The sequence below is a fragment of the Physeter macrocephalus genome, chromosome 11 (genome assembly GCF_002837175.3).
Source record: "Physeter macrocephalus isolate SW-GA chromosome 11, ASM283717v5, whole genome shotgun sequence".
NCBI classification, from domain to species: Eukaryota; Metazoa; Chordata; class Mammalia; order Artiodactyla; family Physeteridae; genus Physeter; species Physeter macrocephalus.
In genome coordinates, this window is record NC_041224.1 from 115,981,100 (window position 1) to 115,996,502 (window position 15,403).

Consider the following 15,403-nt stretch of genomic DNA (forward strand, 5'->3'; position numbering starts at 1 on the left):
TCACTTGGGTGAAACTTTATCTTTTAAGCAAAGTTTAAGTTGAAATGTTGAGTTAATGATGCTCCACTTTAAATACCAAAGGCTGAATGCATTTATGTATTCAAACACTTAGCTGGTCAAATACAACTCCCACCAGGGTTTAGAGGAAGGATCATTTCTTAGACTGTGCCAGCCTCACAAATAATATATTGCTATCCAATCTGCAGAAAAATGATACTGAACAGGCTTGTTAGTATTTTATTTCTATTGTGAAAGGCCCTGGAATCTTTTTTTAACCTTAAAAAGAGAGAGAAAATGGTGGACAAGATGTTGGGAAACACTTTTGGCAATTACCATAGTAGTTAGCCCAAATTTAGAAATAAACTCTAAAGAAAAAATTGCACATTTATTTTTCCATAGCCTTGTCTCTGTCTCTATTAGAATTTCAGACCATGAAATAAACACATAATTCTGTATATGTCTAACAAAAACTGACTTTGATTTAGAAGGCTTTCTCCTCATACCATGATGAAGCTTTTTTTTTTTTTTTTTTTTTTTTTTTTTTCTGTGGTACGCGGGCCTCCCTCTGCTGTGGCCTCTCCCGCTGCGGAGCACAGGCTCCGGACGCGCAGGCCCAGCGGCCATGGCCCACGGGCCCAGCCGCTCCGCGGCACGTGGGATCCTCCCAGACCGGGGCGCGAACCCGGTTCCGCTGCATCGGCAGGCGGACGCGCAACCACTGCGCCACCAGGGAAGCCATGATGAAGCTTTTAAAGCTCCGAAACTGGTTATATCATACCTACAATAGAATGTCCAACTCTTTTGTTATGAATCCTTCAGGTATATGGCAATTTAAAAGAAAAATATCTGGAAGAATAGCATTTTGGTCATGTGTTTGATTTATAACACCTTCTTAGAGTATTATACAAGTCTGCCTCGTAACATTTTCATAGAGAGTATAACATATTCATAGAGTACTGAAAAGGTGTGCTTTGAGACCTTTTAACATCTAGAAGATTATATATTTGAGTGAATGAGTTGACATGAACCCAAGCACATTTACAAAGAAAATTTTATAAGGAAAATCCCTCCAAAAGAGTAGTTCCTGTACTCGTAGACTTTATAAGATTCTGAACTACTTGCCACAATTTCAGTCACCTCTCTCTCCCTTTTAAAAAGAGGGCATTTTTCATCAGGACTTCATAAAAAAGTACCTGGTTCTGAATTCAGCTGATTGAATCAGCATATTCTTCAAAGGGATGTAGAACTGTTAACTAGTTCTATGCTACCCCTGATAAATTTACTCATCTATGATCTTTTTTGTTTTCCTGTATAGTAGCTGGCATTTTCCCTGGAAAACATCTTTTATAAAATCACTAGTATACAGCACACCTTTGCAGGTAATATAAACATAAGAAAGTAAGCTACTTCCTTTACCCAAGGATTTTCCTAATATAATGAGCACGTTAAATCATAGTCATTTCAGAAGGTTTCAAAAAAACCAACAAAGAAATTCTAGTAATTTATTTCTGATTTGCTACAAAGTTATGTATTTGATTTCACTAATTTTGGAAAACTGTCAGGTTTTTTTCTAAGCTGTGAATTAACACATGGCAAAGAATCTGAAATCAGGCACAAATGCATAAAAAATGTTTTTGTCTTCAGTATTAAGACCGTATGAGAATTTGTTGTTTAGAAAACACTAGCGCCGATTCTACACTTAATGAAACAAACTATAGAACCAAAGCATTTACCATATTTAACAGACTCAAGCCTAAATATTCTCAGCTAGGATGAAAATAGACTAGACTGGAGGAAGTGTATCTGTGTTAGGTTCATTCACCACTCGCTGATCTCCAGTGTAGACCATCCGAGAACGAGCCTGAGGTACATTTAACTAGAAGAAATGACTTTTGTTCTAAGTCCTTTGATAGGGAGAATAATAGGAGGGAACAGCTCAATGGATATAAAGACATGTTAAATAGCTAGTAAAAAAATTCCATGATTGTGAACATTTTATCATCCCATATGCAGTTTTCATCTATTTAAAATCTACTCATAAATCTCCTTTAATTTTTAATATAGAAGCAGGATGTGAAAGGAATGGGAAGGCAACTCACATTAATTGAGAATATACTGCATATAATCATTTCAAGTAAGCAAATGTACCATTGTACACTGAAGGCAAAATCTCACCTTCAGAATGAATGAAGAAGTCTGTCTATATTGTACTGGTTGGTATTGGCATTTGGGGATGAGATATTATCTCTATCACATACTGCTCTTCTGAAGTCATTCGGGTCCTACTAAAAGTTTTTGGTTTCATTATCTACATTCATTCATCATCATTTACCAGGTACTATCCTGGGCATTAGGGATACAAAGATAAATTCATACCTTGCCCTTGAATTGTTTAGTCCTAATCAAAGTTTCTTTTTAAATCATACACGTATAGAAAAGAAAACAGGCTTCCTTATTATTCTTACTGATTGATAATTTATGAGACTTCCTAAATACATACTTCCCTGGTACAGCAAGGGAAAAAAACCTGGTTTTAAGATCAGAGTTCAGGCTCTTACACAAAATGCTTGTAGCCTCTCCTAACAAATTAACCTTCTCTTTAGGGAACAACCTCTTGGGGTAAATGCTGTTTTTCAGATTTCCTATTCCTCTCCCTTCTTTTGTGCAGGATGACATCTGAGCATATAGCGGGCTTACATGACCTTGTGATTCTGGGGTACAGTGAGGCCCCCTGGCTTAATGTGGCCCCTGGGTGCAGGCTGGCTGGGTTCAGTGAAATGGGTCTTGCCCCTGACATTATGAGGTTGCTCCCGACAGAGGGCTGTGGCTGTGTTGTTATCTCTTGGCTTGGTCAGGAGGTATTTCCTGCTGACTAAGCCTCATCTCAGCCTTCGTTGGCCCAGCCAACTCCCTGAGGTCTGGCTTCAGAGGCCCCCCTGGCTCTCCTTGGAGGGGGGGGTGGTCATTGTGTCTCTGTTGCCATGGCAACACCTCTGTCAAGTTCACCAGCTGAACTCCAAGAAACCTCATGGAAGGATGAGAGAACAGTCTCCTCATGGGGGATGAGAGAACAGGGTAGCAAAGGGAGTCCTGACCACAGCTCTCTGACTACAACATCCCCACTTCAGGTTATTGTGAGGACATTGTTTAAGGCAATCTCCCAGACTTCCTAGCAGGAAACAGAGCTGACATCCTGGTGCTTTTGGCTTTCCCTTTAGGTCTTAGGCCAAGAGAGGGGCGGACACACATTTGAGCACCTGCTACTCTTACCTTTATTTTGTTCTTATTCTCCAAATCCACTGAGATGGAAGGGGTGAGCTTTTTCCTTCCTTTACCCTTTGCTTTTATTATTCCCCTGGATATTCTCTCCTGTATGCAAGTATTAGGATCATACTCTCCTAATTTGGGGGATGGCATTCCACCTTTCCCCTGTCTTTAGGGTCAAAATGTGGGAGGGTGCAAGGAGAGAAAAACAATGAACATAATTCAGGAAGTATTTCTAAATGACTGTGCCCGTCGTGTGAGCAAATGCTTATTAGTCACTCACAGAATGAATAAAGAAAGCCTGATGGTTTATTTGTCCCTGTTGCAGTGGTTTTGGCTTGTTTGTTAGTATTTTGAAATGGGATACTATTTCAGATTTCATACATATGCTGTAAGTCCTTGCTACTCCAAGTGAGACCCAGGACCAGCCGCGTTGCTAGTTGCCAACACTCATTAGAAACACAGAATCTCAGCCCCACCCTAGAAGTACTGAGTCAGTATCTGCATTTCAACAAGCTCCTCAGCTATGCCATATGCACATTAGAGTTTGAAAAGCACTGCTCTAGACCGCCTCAGCCTTACTAAAGGTTTTGGCTACATCACCTATACCCATCATTGGCATTCAGTAAACATTTATTAATTAATTCTTTGGTTAGCCAATGATAATCCTTGTCCTGGGCACTTATGGTTCTAATCAAGAAGCTTTATAATTATGGTAAAATAAACTAGACAATTCTAGATCTAGTCTCCTTCATCACCAGACACACCTTAATTTTTTTTGACAAATCTATTAAGATTAAATTGTAAGTTATAAAAAGTGGATGTTCATTTTCTTGGAAAGCAGCCATTTCATGTATGGAGACAGGAACAAGGTGGTAATAAAATGCTCACTTGATAAATTCAGATTCATACCTGAGGCTGCTGCTTCATTAGTACTGATAGGGTTTTGCTCAGTTAGAGTTTGACAAGACTCTAGGATTTCTTTTAGGTGGATGATTTTGGGGAGAAGGACACAGTCATAGTTTTTCATTCTGCGCTTTCATTTTCTGATCACAGTGTTTTAGAAGAATCTGAGCTTTACTTATTCACCAAGCTTTCAAGAGAGAATCACATTAATCCTTTTAAGCTCCTTATTCTAATGATTTATTTTGTTGAAAACCATAGTGATCCTCCTTTGAATTTTAATGATTGCTGGCTATTCAGAGATTCATTGTTTTGACTTCCTGTCCTTACCTTTGTTTCCTACATGTCTGTGGGGAACACCTGTCTCATACTGGATCTGCCCCTGGTTCTCACTGGCTTACCAGAGTCACTCAAGCCTATCCCTGAGTGTTAAGCTGAAATGCTGGCTAGTCATCCATGACAATATATGTAGGATATATGTTTGCAGAGATAGGCAGATAGACAGCAGAGGGACAGATAAATGATTGAGTCATTTCCCAGTGAAAATAATATTTTGGATATGATAGTATATTGTGATCATTTTAGAGAAATTAGTTGAATTAGTATTCTTAATCATGAATGTATTGGGATACAATATCTGTGGAAAATCTAGTCATAGAGAAAGGGGTTTGAATGTTGAGAGTGCTGTTTTTACCCCAAGTTCTTCACTGTGTAACCTTCACAAGGCACTGACCCTCCATTTCTCATTCTGTTAAATATGGCAGTACTCTTTTTCAAGGACATAGTAGTAAATCATTTTGTTCAAATGCTGCAAATCCTCAGAAAGGGTGAACAAATGAAAATAGCCATGATATGTCTCAGGTATGAGCATCAGAATTACATGTCACATTTTCAAAATCTAAGAAATGGCTATGTCACAAGCTTGAGTTCCTATTTTGCCCTCTGTTTAACCACACAGAGAATTTTTCCTTCTCTTTTTACAGGTATCACCTAGGAGCATCATGGGTTTTCAAGAATATATTATTGTAATATGAGATTTTAACAACTATACTGTATTTATGCATAATACATTTTGTGCCTTATCTTCAGGCTTCTGGACTTTGATTCAGAATATCAGGAGCTCTGGGATTGGCTGATTGACATGGAGTCCCTCGTGATGGACAGTCACGACCTGATGATGTCAGAGGAACAGCAGCAGCATCTTTACAAGGTCAGAGCTACCCTTCTTGTCTTTACCTTGCTGTGGAAGATCTGATTAGCCTGACAAGTCTTTCTCTCAGGATATCTTTTGCGTTCATTGTATGTATCATGGTGTCTATTAGAATTCCCTTCCCTGTCCCCAAACTCATTTCCATCCCTTGTGTGCTGACAGGCTGCATGGACATCATAATTGCAAGAAAGTTCCCTTTATCACATTCTATTTGGTGTAATTCTATAGAAGGACAAAGATTTATCTTCAAGATGAATAGCAATAAATGAAACTGCATGAATAAGTAGACTGAAACAAAATGAAGGATAAATGGATTGGTAACATTTAACAAAATGTGTTTTGATTGGAGCACTCAGGTGGATTCTATCCACCCCTCAGATCTTTCCAGAGATAAAAGAAATTTGCCTTCTGTTTGGCTTGCTGCTTCCAGGGTACAGGTCTTGTCCAATTTAATGTTTATTGGTGTTAACGTAGCTCAGACGTTGTCAAATTAAGTCAATACATTTGCATGTGATTTAAGAAAACTGGCTTTGTACTCACATATTGATTGTAGGCAATCCATCTAATAACTATCTATATTGTTTTCCATGTCTGTTAATTCACCCCTAGCTTAATGTGTTTTACCAATTCTACTTAAATAGTCTTAGAAGTTCTTACAAAACAACCATGTGATTTTGACTGAAAAAAATGGTTGTAAGATTCAGTGTCTGAAAAAGCAGTTGGGGAGGATAGAGGGACTTTCCACTGAAATATCAGACTGCAGTAAATCTTCCTCATTTAGGCAATTTTTATTGGAGTAATTCTGACAGTTGTCATCCTTGAATTGCTTTGAGCATATGGCATATTTCAAAGAGCAGATTGTGAATCATAAAAAATAAAATTAATAACTAACCACAGAATCAGCAACAGTATAATGACAAGAAACAACTACCCTCTAGCTTTTTAAAATTTCTTATAGAATAAGAAGTACATTCAAGGTCAAATAAAAGTTGTTTTCTTTCTTCTCCAATTTTTATCATTTTAAGTTACCTTTCCTTAATATATTATTTTAAATTTTACCTCCTCTAAAGAGAGATATTTATTTTCAAGGGTCTGGTAGACTTTAATTAGTGTCCCTCGGGGATCATCTTAGTTAAGAGAAGATATAAGCTCCCTAGGGACTCAGCAAATGGTGATATTTTACTCCCTAAAGAATTCTGTCCAACATTAATCAAGTTTGTTGACTACTAGCTGTTTCCTATATGGATAGCTGTCCACATTACCCACAAAGCTACCATCCTCTGGCCTCACATATTGTTAGAATAACAATTTCAACCTAATGTAACCAAAGCCAGGTGATTTCGCATTTCATGCCGGGATCAAGAATTATGTGTGAAAAGTGCCTATAAATCTATATTAATTTAATGGTACAAAAATATTTGTTTCATTCCTAAGACTTAAGCGTTAAAAGTCCAGCCAAAAAAGAAAAAAAAATACAAAAGTTATCTAATCATAAGCCATTATCTCAGATTTTATTTCACCCATGATGCCAAATAACATTTCTTTTCTTCTTGATGCATTTTGTATTTTGCACATAAACCACTATTTTTTTTAGAAACAGTGCTATTCTTTGTCAAAATCACATTCATATAATTTACATCACAATTAATAGGAAAACACTGAACAAAAAGTGCAGTCTTCTTTTACTTGTGGTTTCCTTGTAAGTGCTCTGCCTGAGAATTCCCATTCTGGCATATTGAAGGCCATTATTCCACCTACTCAGTACTTCTGGATTATAGTATTTTTCCAAACATTTTTATACTGGGCCTCTTCATTTGTGACTCATGTCCTCTGTTTCTTCTTTCAGATGCTCAGCATATCTAAGGTCACTAGACTAGCACTGATTTTGCATTAGGCTTGTAAACAAATTAAAGATTATGTTAGAAATCAAGGACAGTGCTATAGGTTTGTAGAGTGTCTCTTTTTATATAAGCTTCCAAATTATTCCAGAGGTTTAGAAACCTCCAAAGCAATCCTGAGGATATTGATGAAGGAGTCATTTAGAACTTGGGGTGGCTCCTGAATTAGAAAAACTGAGGGAAGAAAATTAATTTCAGGTCTTTGCCAAGAATCCCCAGGGATTCTTAGGTTAGGTCAACATTTTCAGTGTCCCATTTCTCTGTTCTAATCTGCTTTTCTAGGAATCAACAAAACTAATGCCTTGGGGGAGGGAAGTTTGGAGCCGGTTGATCACAGAGACCCCTAAAGGACTAAAGCTTTTCAGTTGGTCCCCGGCCTATCTAGGCTTTCGATACCATTTGAGTCTACCTTAATCATCTTTAATCTTAAAATTTGGTGGCCCTAAAAATTACTAATGCTTCATCAGCATTTTTCACCAAGGGCACCATTGACATTTGGGACAAAACAATTTTTTACTAGTTTGTGCAACCGTTCCTTCCGCTACAGGACATTTGTTATTCCTGTTCCTCTAGTCATTGTGACAACTCAATTGGACACCCAACTCATTTCACAGCATTTTCAATCTATCTCAACTTATCGACATCATCTTTATTTCTTAAAATGCTTGTATAACAGCAAGAAAAATGCTTTGCCCTTGTATTCTTTGTTATTAAGCAAAGCACCTTACATGGCTGATATTGAACTAACAGTTGTTGAGTTAAAACAATTAAGGATGGGATTGCGGCTCATGATCCCTGCTATTAATGTAAACAATGAGGGTGAAAAACGTTTAAGAGAGACCTTCAACTGAGTGATGGTAAAATTCCAGGAACTGTAGATCAGGACAGAATCATTATTCCTGTTATCATAGAATCTGAAACTTTTGTTCTCCTTTCCCTGGGGTGGGGCTCTCTCTGTTTCATCATTCAGCTGATTTCCTGGCATGGATAGGCATGCCCAGACCCCAATTCTGCATTACTCAGTCCTAGGTGATGCCTGAAAATCACCTTTGGAAATGTTAGGTTAGAGAAAAGATAGTAAGATGGTCATCAGTGAGTGTGAAGATTTTTTAGCATTTTCAACGTTAGACACCACCTTTCCTGACTTTACCTGTTTATTTTATATTCTTGTCTCTGCTAGAAAATCATGTGACCTTAACTCCTAGATATGGAACTTCTGATAAAGACCCCGGACTATTCATTCAGCAGATCTCCTGAGTGGAGCACCCGTTATGATATCTTGGTTACCCCAAACCAGCAAAATATTCAAGGAACTTTTAAAGGAAGAGAATTAGGTTTAACAGGCAAAGAATACATAGATACAACCTCACATAATTTAGAACCTTAATATTACAGTGGGCTGTAAAATGGATTATCTGTTTAAAACATTTCTTGTTATTTTCAGATTGTTAGAAATTTAAGATCATTTTCTTTCTGATTAGTTTTAAACTGCAGGGCCATTAGAACAACCTGATTCTTATTAAAAAGTAACCACTCCCTTAAATATGTTTTCTTCTTTGTTTGGAGACAGTGAGACATACTGCCAATGTCTTTCCTACCCCCTTCTCGGTCTGGCTCAGCCTCAGAATGGGGACCTTCTGAAGCTATTTTCTAATAAACATTGGCAGTATCATCAGCTTAGAAAACACAAATGTAGTCTTTTCTCGTTTTTTTCTTCCTCAGTCTGAGAATCAGTTCCAAGGAGAATTTACTCCCACTCTCTCATTTTCTTTCTCTTCATTCCTGCTACCTTCCTAAGTAGGACAATTTAATTTGTCAAAAGTAACACCATGATTTTGAAAGTTCAGCTCCTACTTGGACTAGCGTTACGAAGCCAGAATTCATAATCACAAGGAGCTGTCTGCATGTGCATTAACTATTAATGGAGAAATATTTAAAACCCACTTGCAAAGGAAAAGCTTCATATTTTCATATCTGCAGATCAAAGGTGGCATTATTCTTGGGTTCAGGGAAGCTCAGGACACCTCCTCCCCCATCCTATATATTTTATAGACTGAGTGACCTGGAAGCATCTCCATGATGGGAGAGCTGGAGGCCAGGCAGCGGCTGTTGCTGCCACCTCGCCCTCTGCAGCAGGCGCAGCTGGTTCTGGAGTGCCGTGAGGCTGTGCCCTGTCAGGGGCTTCTTTCCTTGCCACAGGGCACTGCTGTTCTCTGCCACCTGCAGAGCACAGGTGACAGAGCCCCTAGCCGTCCTGGATTGGTGTGGTGTTTCAAGGGTTAAGTTCAATGGCCAAATTCAGAAGTTGTAGGCTGGTGATTATTGTTATAATTAAACAAGAGCTGTTTTCAGGTAGTGTGAAGCTCACTAAAACACCACATTTATAGATTTGTTCCTTGAGTGAATGGCTTAGCTGCTCCTCATCAATAAAATATTATATTACTTCTCAGGGGTTAAAAATAACCCTTCCAGCTTAAAAAAAATAACAATATTAACACTCACTTCAATCAAGACCTGTATACTTTCAGGGAATTTACACTGAAAATGCTATACTTAATTTAGAGGGTTGGTTACTCATGTTTCCTGCTTTTATGGGAAAAATGCAAGTGTCCTCTATCTTTCTCCATTGGCATATCTGTAAAAAAATATTCTGTGTGTAAAAGGAAAAGAACCATTCATTCTATATAATACAATGCTCACTAAACATATTAATTGCATTTTTATTTTGTTATTGGTTTGAGGTTGTAAGAACTTATAAGAATTCACAGGGGAATAATAAAAATATTTTTAATATATAAGTACAAATCAGAACTGGGAAAATATATGTAAGCTGGATTCTATTTCTGTGAGAAGAGTCAATATGTAGGCACATAGACTATAAGGTCCTACACAATTACTAAAGATGATCCTAAAAGTTTATTCTGGGTTTTCTGGTAGTGAAAGCAAAGAGGGAAATGTGGTCAAACGCTAAATTTACATTTTCCATGAGAAAAAACATTATACTTCCTTTGGAGAAATTGTTTGTTTTTGATATTTAGAAATGAAGATATTTTCTTTTAGGATTTTTTTTATATAAGGGGTTAGAATGGTATAGTAGAGAAATGCCTAACCACAATATTTCTTACAAGTAGATTTCTGAACTTAATACTTCTGACAAATGAGTTAGTTATTTTTTCTCTGACTCTATTGCCAGGTAATGTTTAGAGATTTTGAGCACAGCTCTCGCCCATAGGTAGCTCCTTTCAATGATAGTGTGACCAGATGGAATTAATGAAAGGACATCGTTATTATATATTGGAAAAGAAGAGGTTATTAGTAAAATGAGAAAGAAACATAAACATTGAAGAGATGGAAAAGCAGTTGAAATTAGTTAATTCAAAGTTAACCAAAGAACAAAAGAATAAAGGAGTAAATTAAAATCATGGGTAGATGAATGAATAAATAAGAAAATGCTAAAAAATGAAATACAAACAAATTTTTAAAACCAAAACATTGAAAGAAGAATTGTTTCAGGAAGAAAAGCCAGATACAAGAAAGGGCTAAATTTTAAAGGAGAAAATGTTACTTTAGAGAATTTGGGTGTGTATTATAAGACAAGCATTATGACTTTTAAAAGAAACGTGTATGGAATAGGATAAGAAATTCTGGGGAATAAGAAATACAGTGTAAAAGAAGAAAAATGGGACACAGTTGACTTGTTATTTTATAACTATTGATGCCAAAATGATGCCAAATGATGCCATAGCTATGAGCCAATCATAGAAAACAGATTAATCATGCTATTCCTATATTTTATAAATTCAACCCTCTACAATAGTTCTCTTTCATTTTGTTCTGGACTACATTGATCTCAATAATTTCAGATGTGGCTTGATACCTTTATGACTGAACTTGAGCTCTTAAAAATGTAATGGTAGGCTGGTTCATAGTCCAGGTCATAGTAGCTAGGATAAATAGAAGGAAATCCATGAACTTTTAAAAAAAATTTACAAGAATAGAAGTACATGTCAAAAAATTAAATTCTGTTAATTAGGCCTTATACTGGAATTTTAGTACCAAAATTTTCTACCTTGATTGTTCAAAATGAAGCAAATTACTAGTTATTGAAGCAGTCAACGTAAAAATGTACCAGATATATCAGGCACAAGAACCTAATGATAATTTTTTACCTCTTTCCCAGTAGATTATTTGTAGAGCTTAATTGTATGTTAGATTAAAACTCTATTAAGATAAGAAGAATATGCTTAAAATCATTATAATATTTCAAAAAACATCATCTAATCTTTTTTAAAGTGATCAGAATGGAAAAACCTAGGCCACCTCCACTGCTATCTAGAAGTGAATTTGTTGTTCCATTTTTATTAAAGTTCAAAAAGTCCTTAGATTAGCTGTCATATTAATTTGAGCTTTGATTCATCAGTGTTTGCTTTGAATACCTGAATATATGTATATGTTTTTTTTCTTTCCTTTTCTTTTCTTTTTTGAGAAAGGGCAGAACTTACCCTGAAAATGTTTAGAAGAAAAAGTAGATGGATGTGGTTTCTGAACAATATATGAAACACTATTTATGCTGGAGCTTATAATACCTATTTTCATTGCTTTTTTAAAAGGGAAAAAAAAAAAGAAGGATGTTAAGAGAATAGGATGCCAAGAAATAGCTGGCTCTGTGTGCAGAGGGGCAAGGGAGGGAAGCCCCGCCAGCAGTTTTTGTCTCTGGTGAGTGAGCCACTGGCCGGAAGGTGCGTTGGCTCTCTGGGCAGCCTCTGCTGTATTGTGCTGCTTTCCCTCTCCCTGGCCTGGCCTGCTCTGGCCTCGAGTGGATCAAACAAGCCGTGGGGAAAGTTCCCCTCATTTGCATCACTTCTAGACAGCCCTGTCTTACTCTTTGCTGACAGGAAATCACTGTCTTTGTCACCTTTTCTCAGGGCCCTCCTTTTGGCAGAGATGGGCCATGTGACCACGCTTAATCACAACAACAGGGCTGGCTCAGGACTCAATGACATGTTTTCCTCAGCACTTCAGTAAATGGGCTAGAGGAGTCAGTAGGAAATGACTACATTAATTTTAGAGTGAAAAGATAATTAACACTTGAAGGACTAATGCTACAACCTATGGAATTATTATTCAAATTGAAGTTAATTCATCAAAAACTTGTGAAAACTATCTTCCCTAATGCAACTGTTTAAAAAAATAAACCTTGAATAGTAAGATTTGGGCATGTTGGAGGGAGAGTGGGAAGAAGGCGGGGGAGAGAGGGGCTTTGGGTGGAGAGTGGAGAGAGAAGGGGGGATAAAGGGAGAGGGAAATCATAGCAGGCATTAGCTATGTTTGAAAAAGCAACTTAAATGGGCTAAAACTTCAACATTTGGGACTGAAGGCTGGAGCATGTAAAACGCTTACTTAGATGATATGAATAGGACACTGGCAAACAAAAGCAGCAGTGTGCTCCTAGAAAACTGTGCTTAAAGGAGTTTCCTTGGCAACACAAATGCAGTTCCAAAAGTAGACAGAACTTTCCTCAGAAAACATACTATTAATAACAACCTTCCGGAACAACTTGGAGCAATTTGACAACTTGGCAATAATAATGCCAAGTGTTCTGCAAATTAATCTAACACATAACTGTTACGTTTCCCTTGCCCATAATTTTGCTGGACTCTACCTAGAACTCATTGCTTTTCAGTGGCACAAGTGTGAAAATTATTTCTAAATGTTGTCATGGAAAAAAAGAAAACCAAAAGAAGTGCTAGTGGCCAACAGTGGCCAGTGATTGTGTTCAGCCTTTTGGAACCTACCAGAGAACTTGGTTTAATGAGATGAGTTTATTCCAATTAAAGCTATTACATTTAATATCTCATTCCAACAAAGATACTTTCACAAACAAAACTTGGTAAAGGGTTAACAGCCTGAGATTTGCTGTGATGTGAAGCACATCTTGAGGCCATTGGTTATATAAATGTAACACTTCACTAGATACGTGCTGGGTGTTATTTTTAAAAGCATCATCATTTCTTGTCAGCCCAGAGAATGAACTAATCTTGGATCTACTTGGCCAATGGGAATCATTTGAATTCTCCTGAAGGCTATACATTTGCCAGCCAAGAAAGGAAGAATGTTCCCCTATTCTAACCTTTCTTGAATCCTTGGATCTAAAGGTTAAAAGTAATCAATATCTCATTGTGCTATTTGGTTTCACAGTAATAATAACCATCATGTTAAAATCCAAATGATTACAGATAGCACTTAAATGAGTTGACCTGTTTGGGAGATTTTATTAATTGCAATCAGGATAATCATTAGAGTTTGCTAATAAAAATTTGGATTAAATTGTGAAAATTTCAGCCTTTAGCTTTTGAAAAATGACTTTTACTTAATTAGATGTGAATGTGCAGTGTTCCCCTCCCCCGTGCTAAGCTGAGATATTTGGCTTTAACTCTACATATTTGTAGATTTCTTTCTGGTTTTTATAAAATAAATTAGAGGAACATTTAAGTTCCTTATAAGAAAGGGCATTTGGTTCACTGCCACCTTTGGCTCCTGAACTGCTCAACACTATATAGATATGTTTCAGATCAGTGACTTAATGGAAATGTCCCTCACCTACTTTTAAGCATTTTCTATTTTTAAATTACTTATTTGTAGCGGTTATATTCATATGTAAGCTAATCTGGTTTGAAGCTAGAAAAAAAATTATATGATGTGTGATTAAACTTTACAGACAACCATGGTAAGAACTGGGGGTTATTTATTTTGTCAAAAAAGTACCAGAGTTTAAAGATGAAAACCAAGTATTGTCATTGACAAAGGGGTCTTAATATAAAAGGATAAATGTTAGGTTTAATGTTTCATGTAATTACATCAGGAAGGCATTGGTTATCATAACTGTAACTACAAGGAAGTGTATAAGATATATATGCTATTGAATCCAAATATTTCCTCTTTATTATCATTCTAGTTTTTACAGTTTGTTAGGATTTCATGCATATATTCCTAAAGCAGGGAGGTGGGGCTAGAAGGGTACATAAATAATGTTTTAGTTATTTCAAAGGAAGTCCAGGTACCTGTTCAGAATAGGCTGGTGAGCCCTGGCTGGGGATGGGGCAGGGGGCAGGCAAAGCTCAACCATAGCGCTTTTACAGATAAACTCACTAACCTCCATCCTTTCTGTCCTTGTTTTACTACTATGTCTAATGTTAAATCCCATCCTTAAGATTCATTTCTTTGTGGTAAAAAAGAGTGTACTCTACTGGATGCAGATAATCTATGGGCAGGGGGAGAATAATATTGAATTAAATGCCAATTTTAACATCTAATTTAAATGGAAAGATGCTGAGAAGGGAAGATAGAGTGGGGAGTGGATAGAGGGAAGAAATCCAGAAAAGGGACCAAGGACGCAGATGTTACCTAGTTCACCATTTGATAAGAAGGGAAGTGTGTGTGTGTGTGTGTGTGTGTGTGTGTGTGTGTTATGAGATAGGAGTAGGATAGAGGGACCAAAAAACTAACATTGGTTAAGTCTTACTATTTGACTATGTCAGTGCCCTATGTACATTATTGTATTTAATGCTCACAATGATCATGGATTATTTCCCCCATTTCATGCACTCTGAGCCTGAAATACAGTTAAGTGGCTAGCCTGAAAGACACAGAACTAGTTTCTCAGTCAGGTTAGGCTAGGGTTTGCTGAGATAACAAACAAGCGCCAAATCTCAAAGGTTTAAACCTGCAAAGATTTATTTCTCATGTATTTATACTACATGTCCATCACAAGTTGGCTATGAGCTATCCTTCACATTGCTATTACTCCAGGAATCATACTCATGGACCAGCCACCCTCTTAGATAGTCCCTCAATGTGGCAAAGAGAAGAGAGATTTCTGGAGGGTCTCACTCTAGTCACTAAATCTTCTACTTGGAAGAAACACATGTCACTTCCTCTCAATCATTGGCCCAGACTAATCGCATGGCTCCACCTTACTCCAAACTGAATGGGGGAATGCATTCCTACTATATGCTGGAAGGCAGAAAACTAGAAATATTTGTTGAGCTGCACCAATAACTACCACAAGAAATAAGTAAATAAGTCAGGGTTTGATCCTTGCCTGCTCACTGTTGCCCCATATCCTCTT

General features: G+C 37.2%; 1 protein-coding gene across 3 annotated transcripts in view; it reads left to right on the plus strand.

The window, feature by feature from the left end:
- Positions 1-15,403, plus strand: part of AKAP6 (A-kinase anchoring protein 6) — a 529,420-nt gene that overhangs the window by 374,968 nt on the left and 139,049 nt on the right. For all 3 annotated transcript variants that reach the window (XR_003681883.2, XM_028495685.2, XM_028495686.2), the window contains exon 9: positions 5,257-5,377. Coding sequence is in view for 2 of the 3 variants with exons in the window: in XM_028495685.2 (XP_028351486.1) it covers positions 5,257-5,377 (121 nt within the window). In the remaining variant the exon portion in view is untranslated. The remainder of the gene's footprint in view (positions 1-5,256; positions 5,378-15,403) is intronic.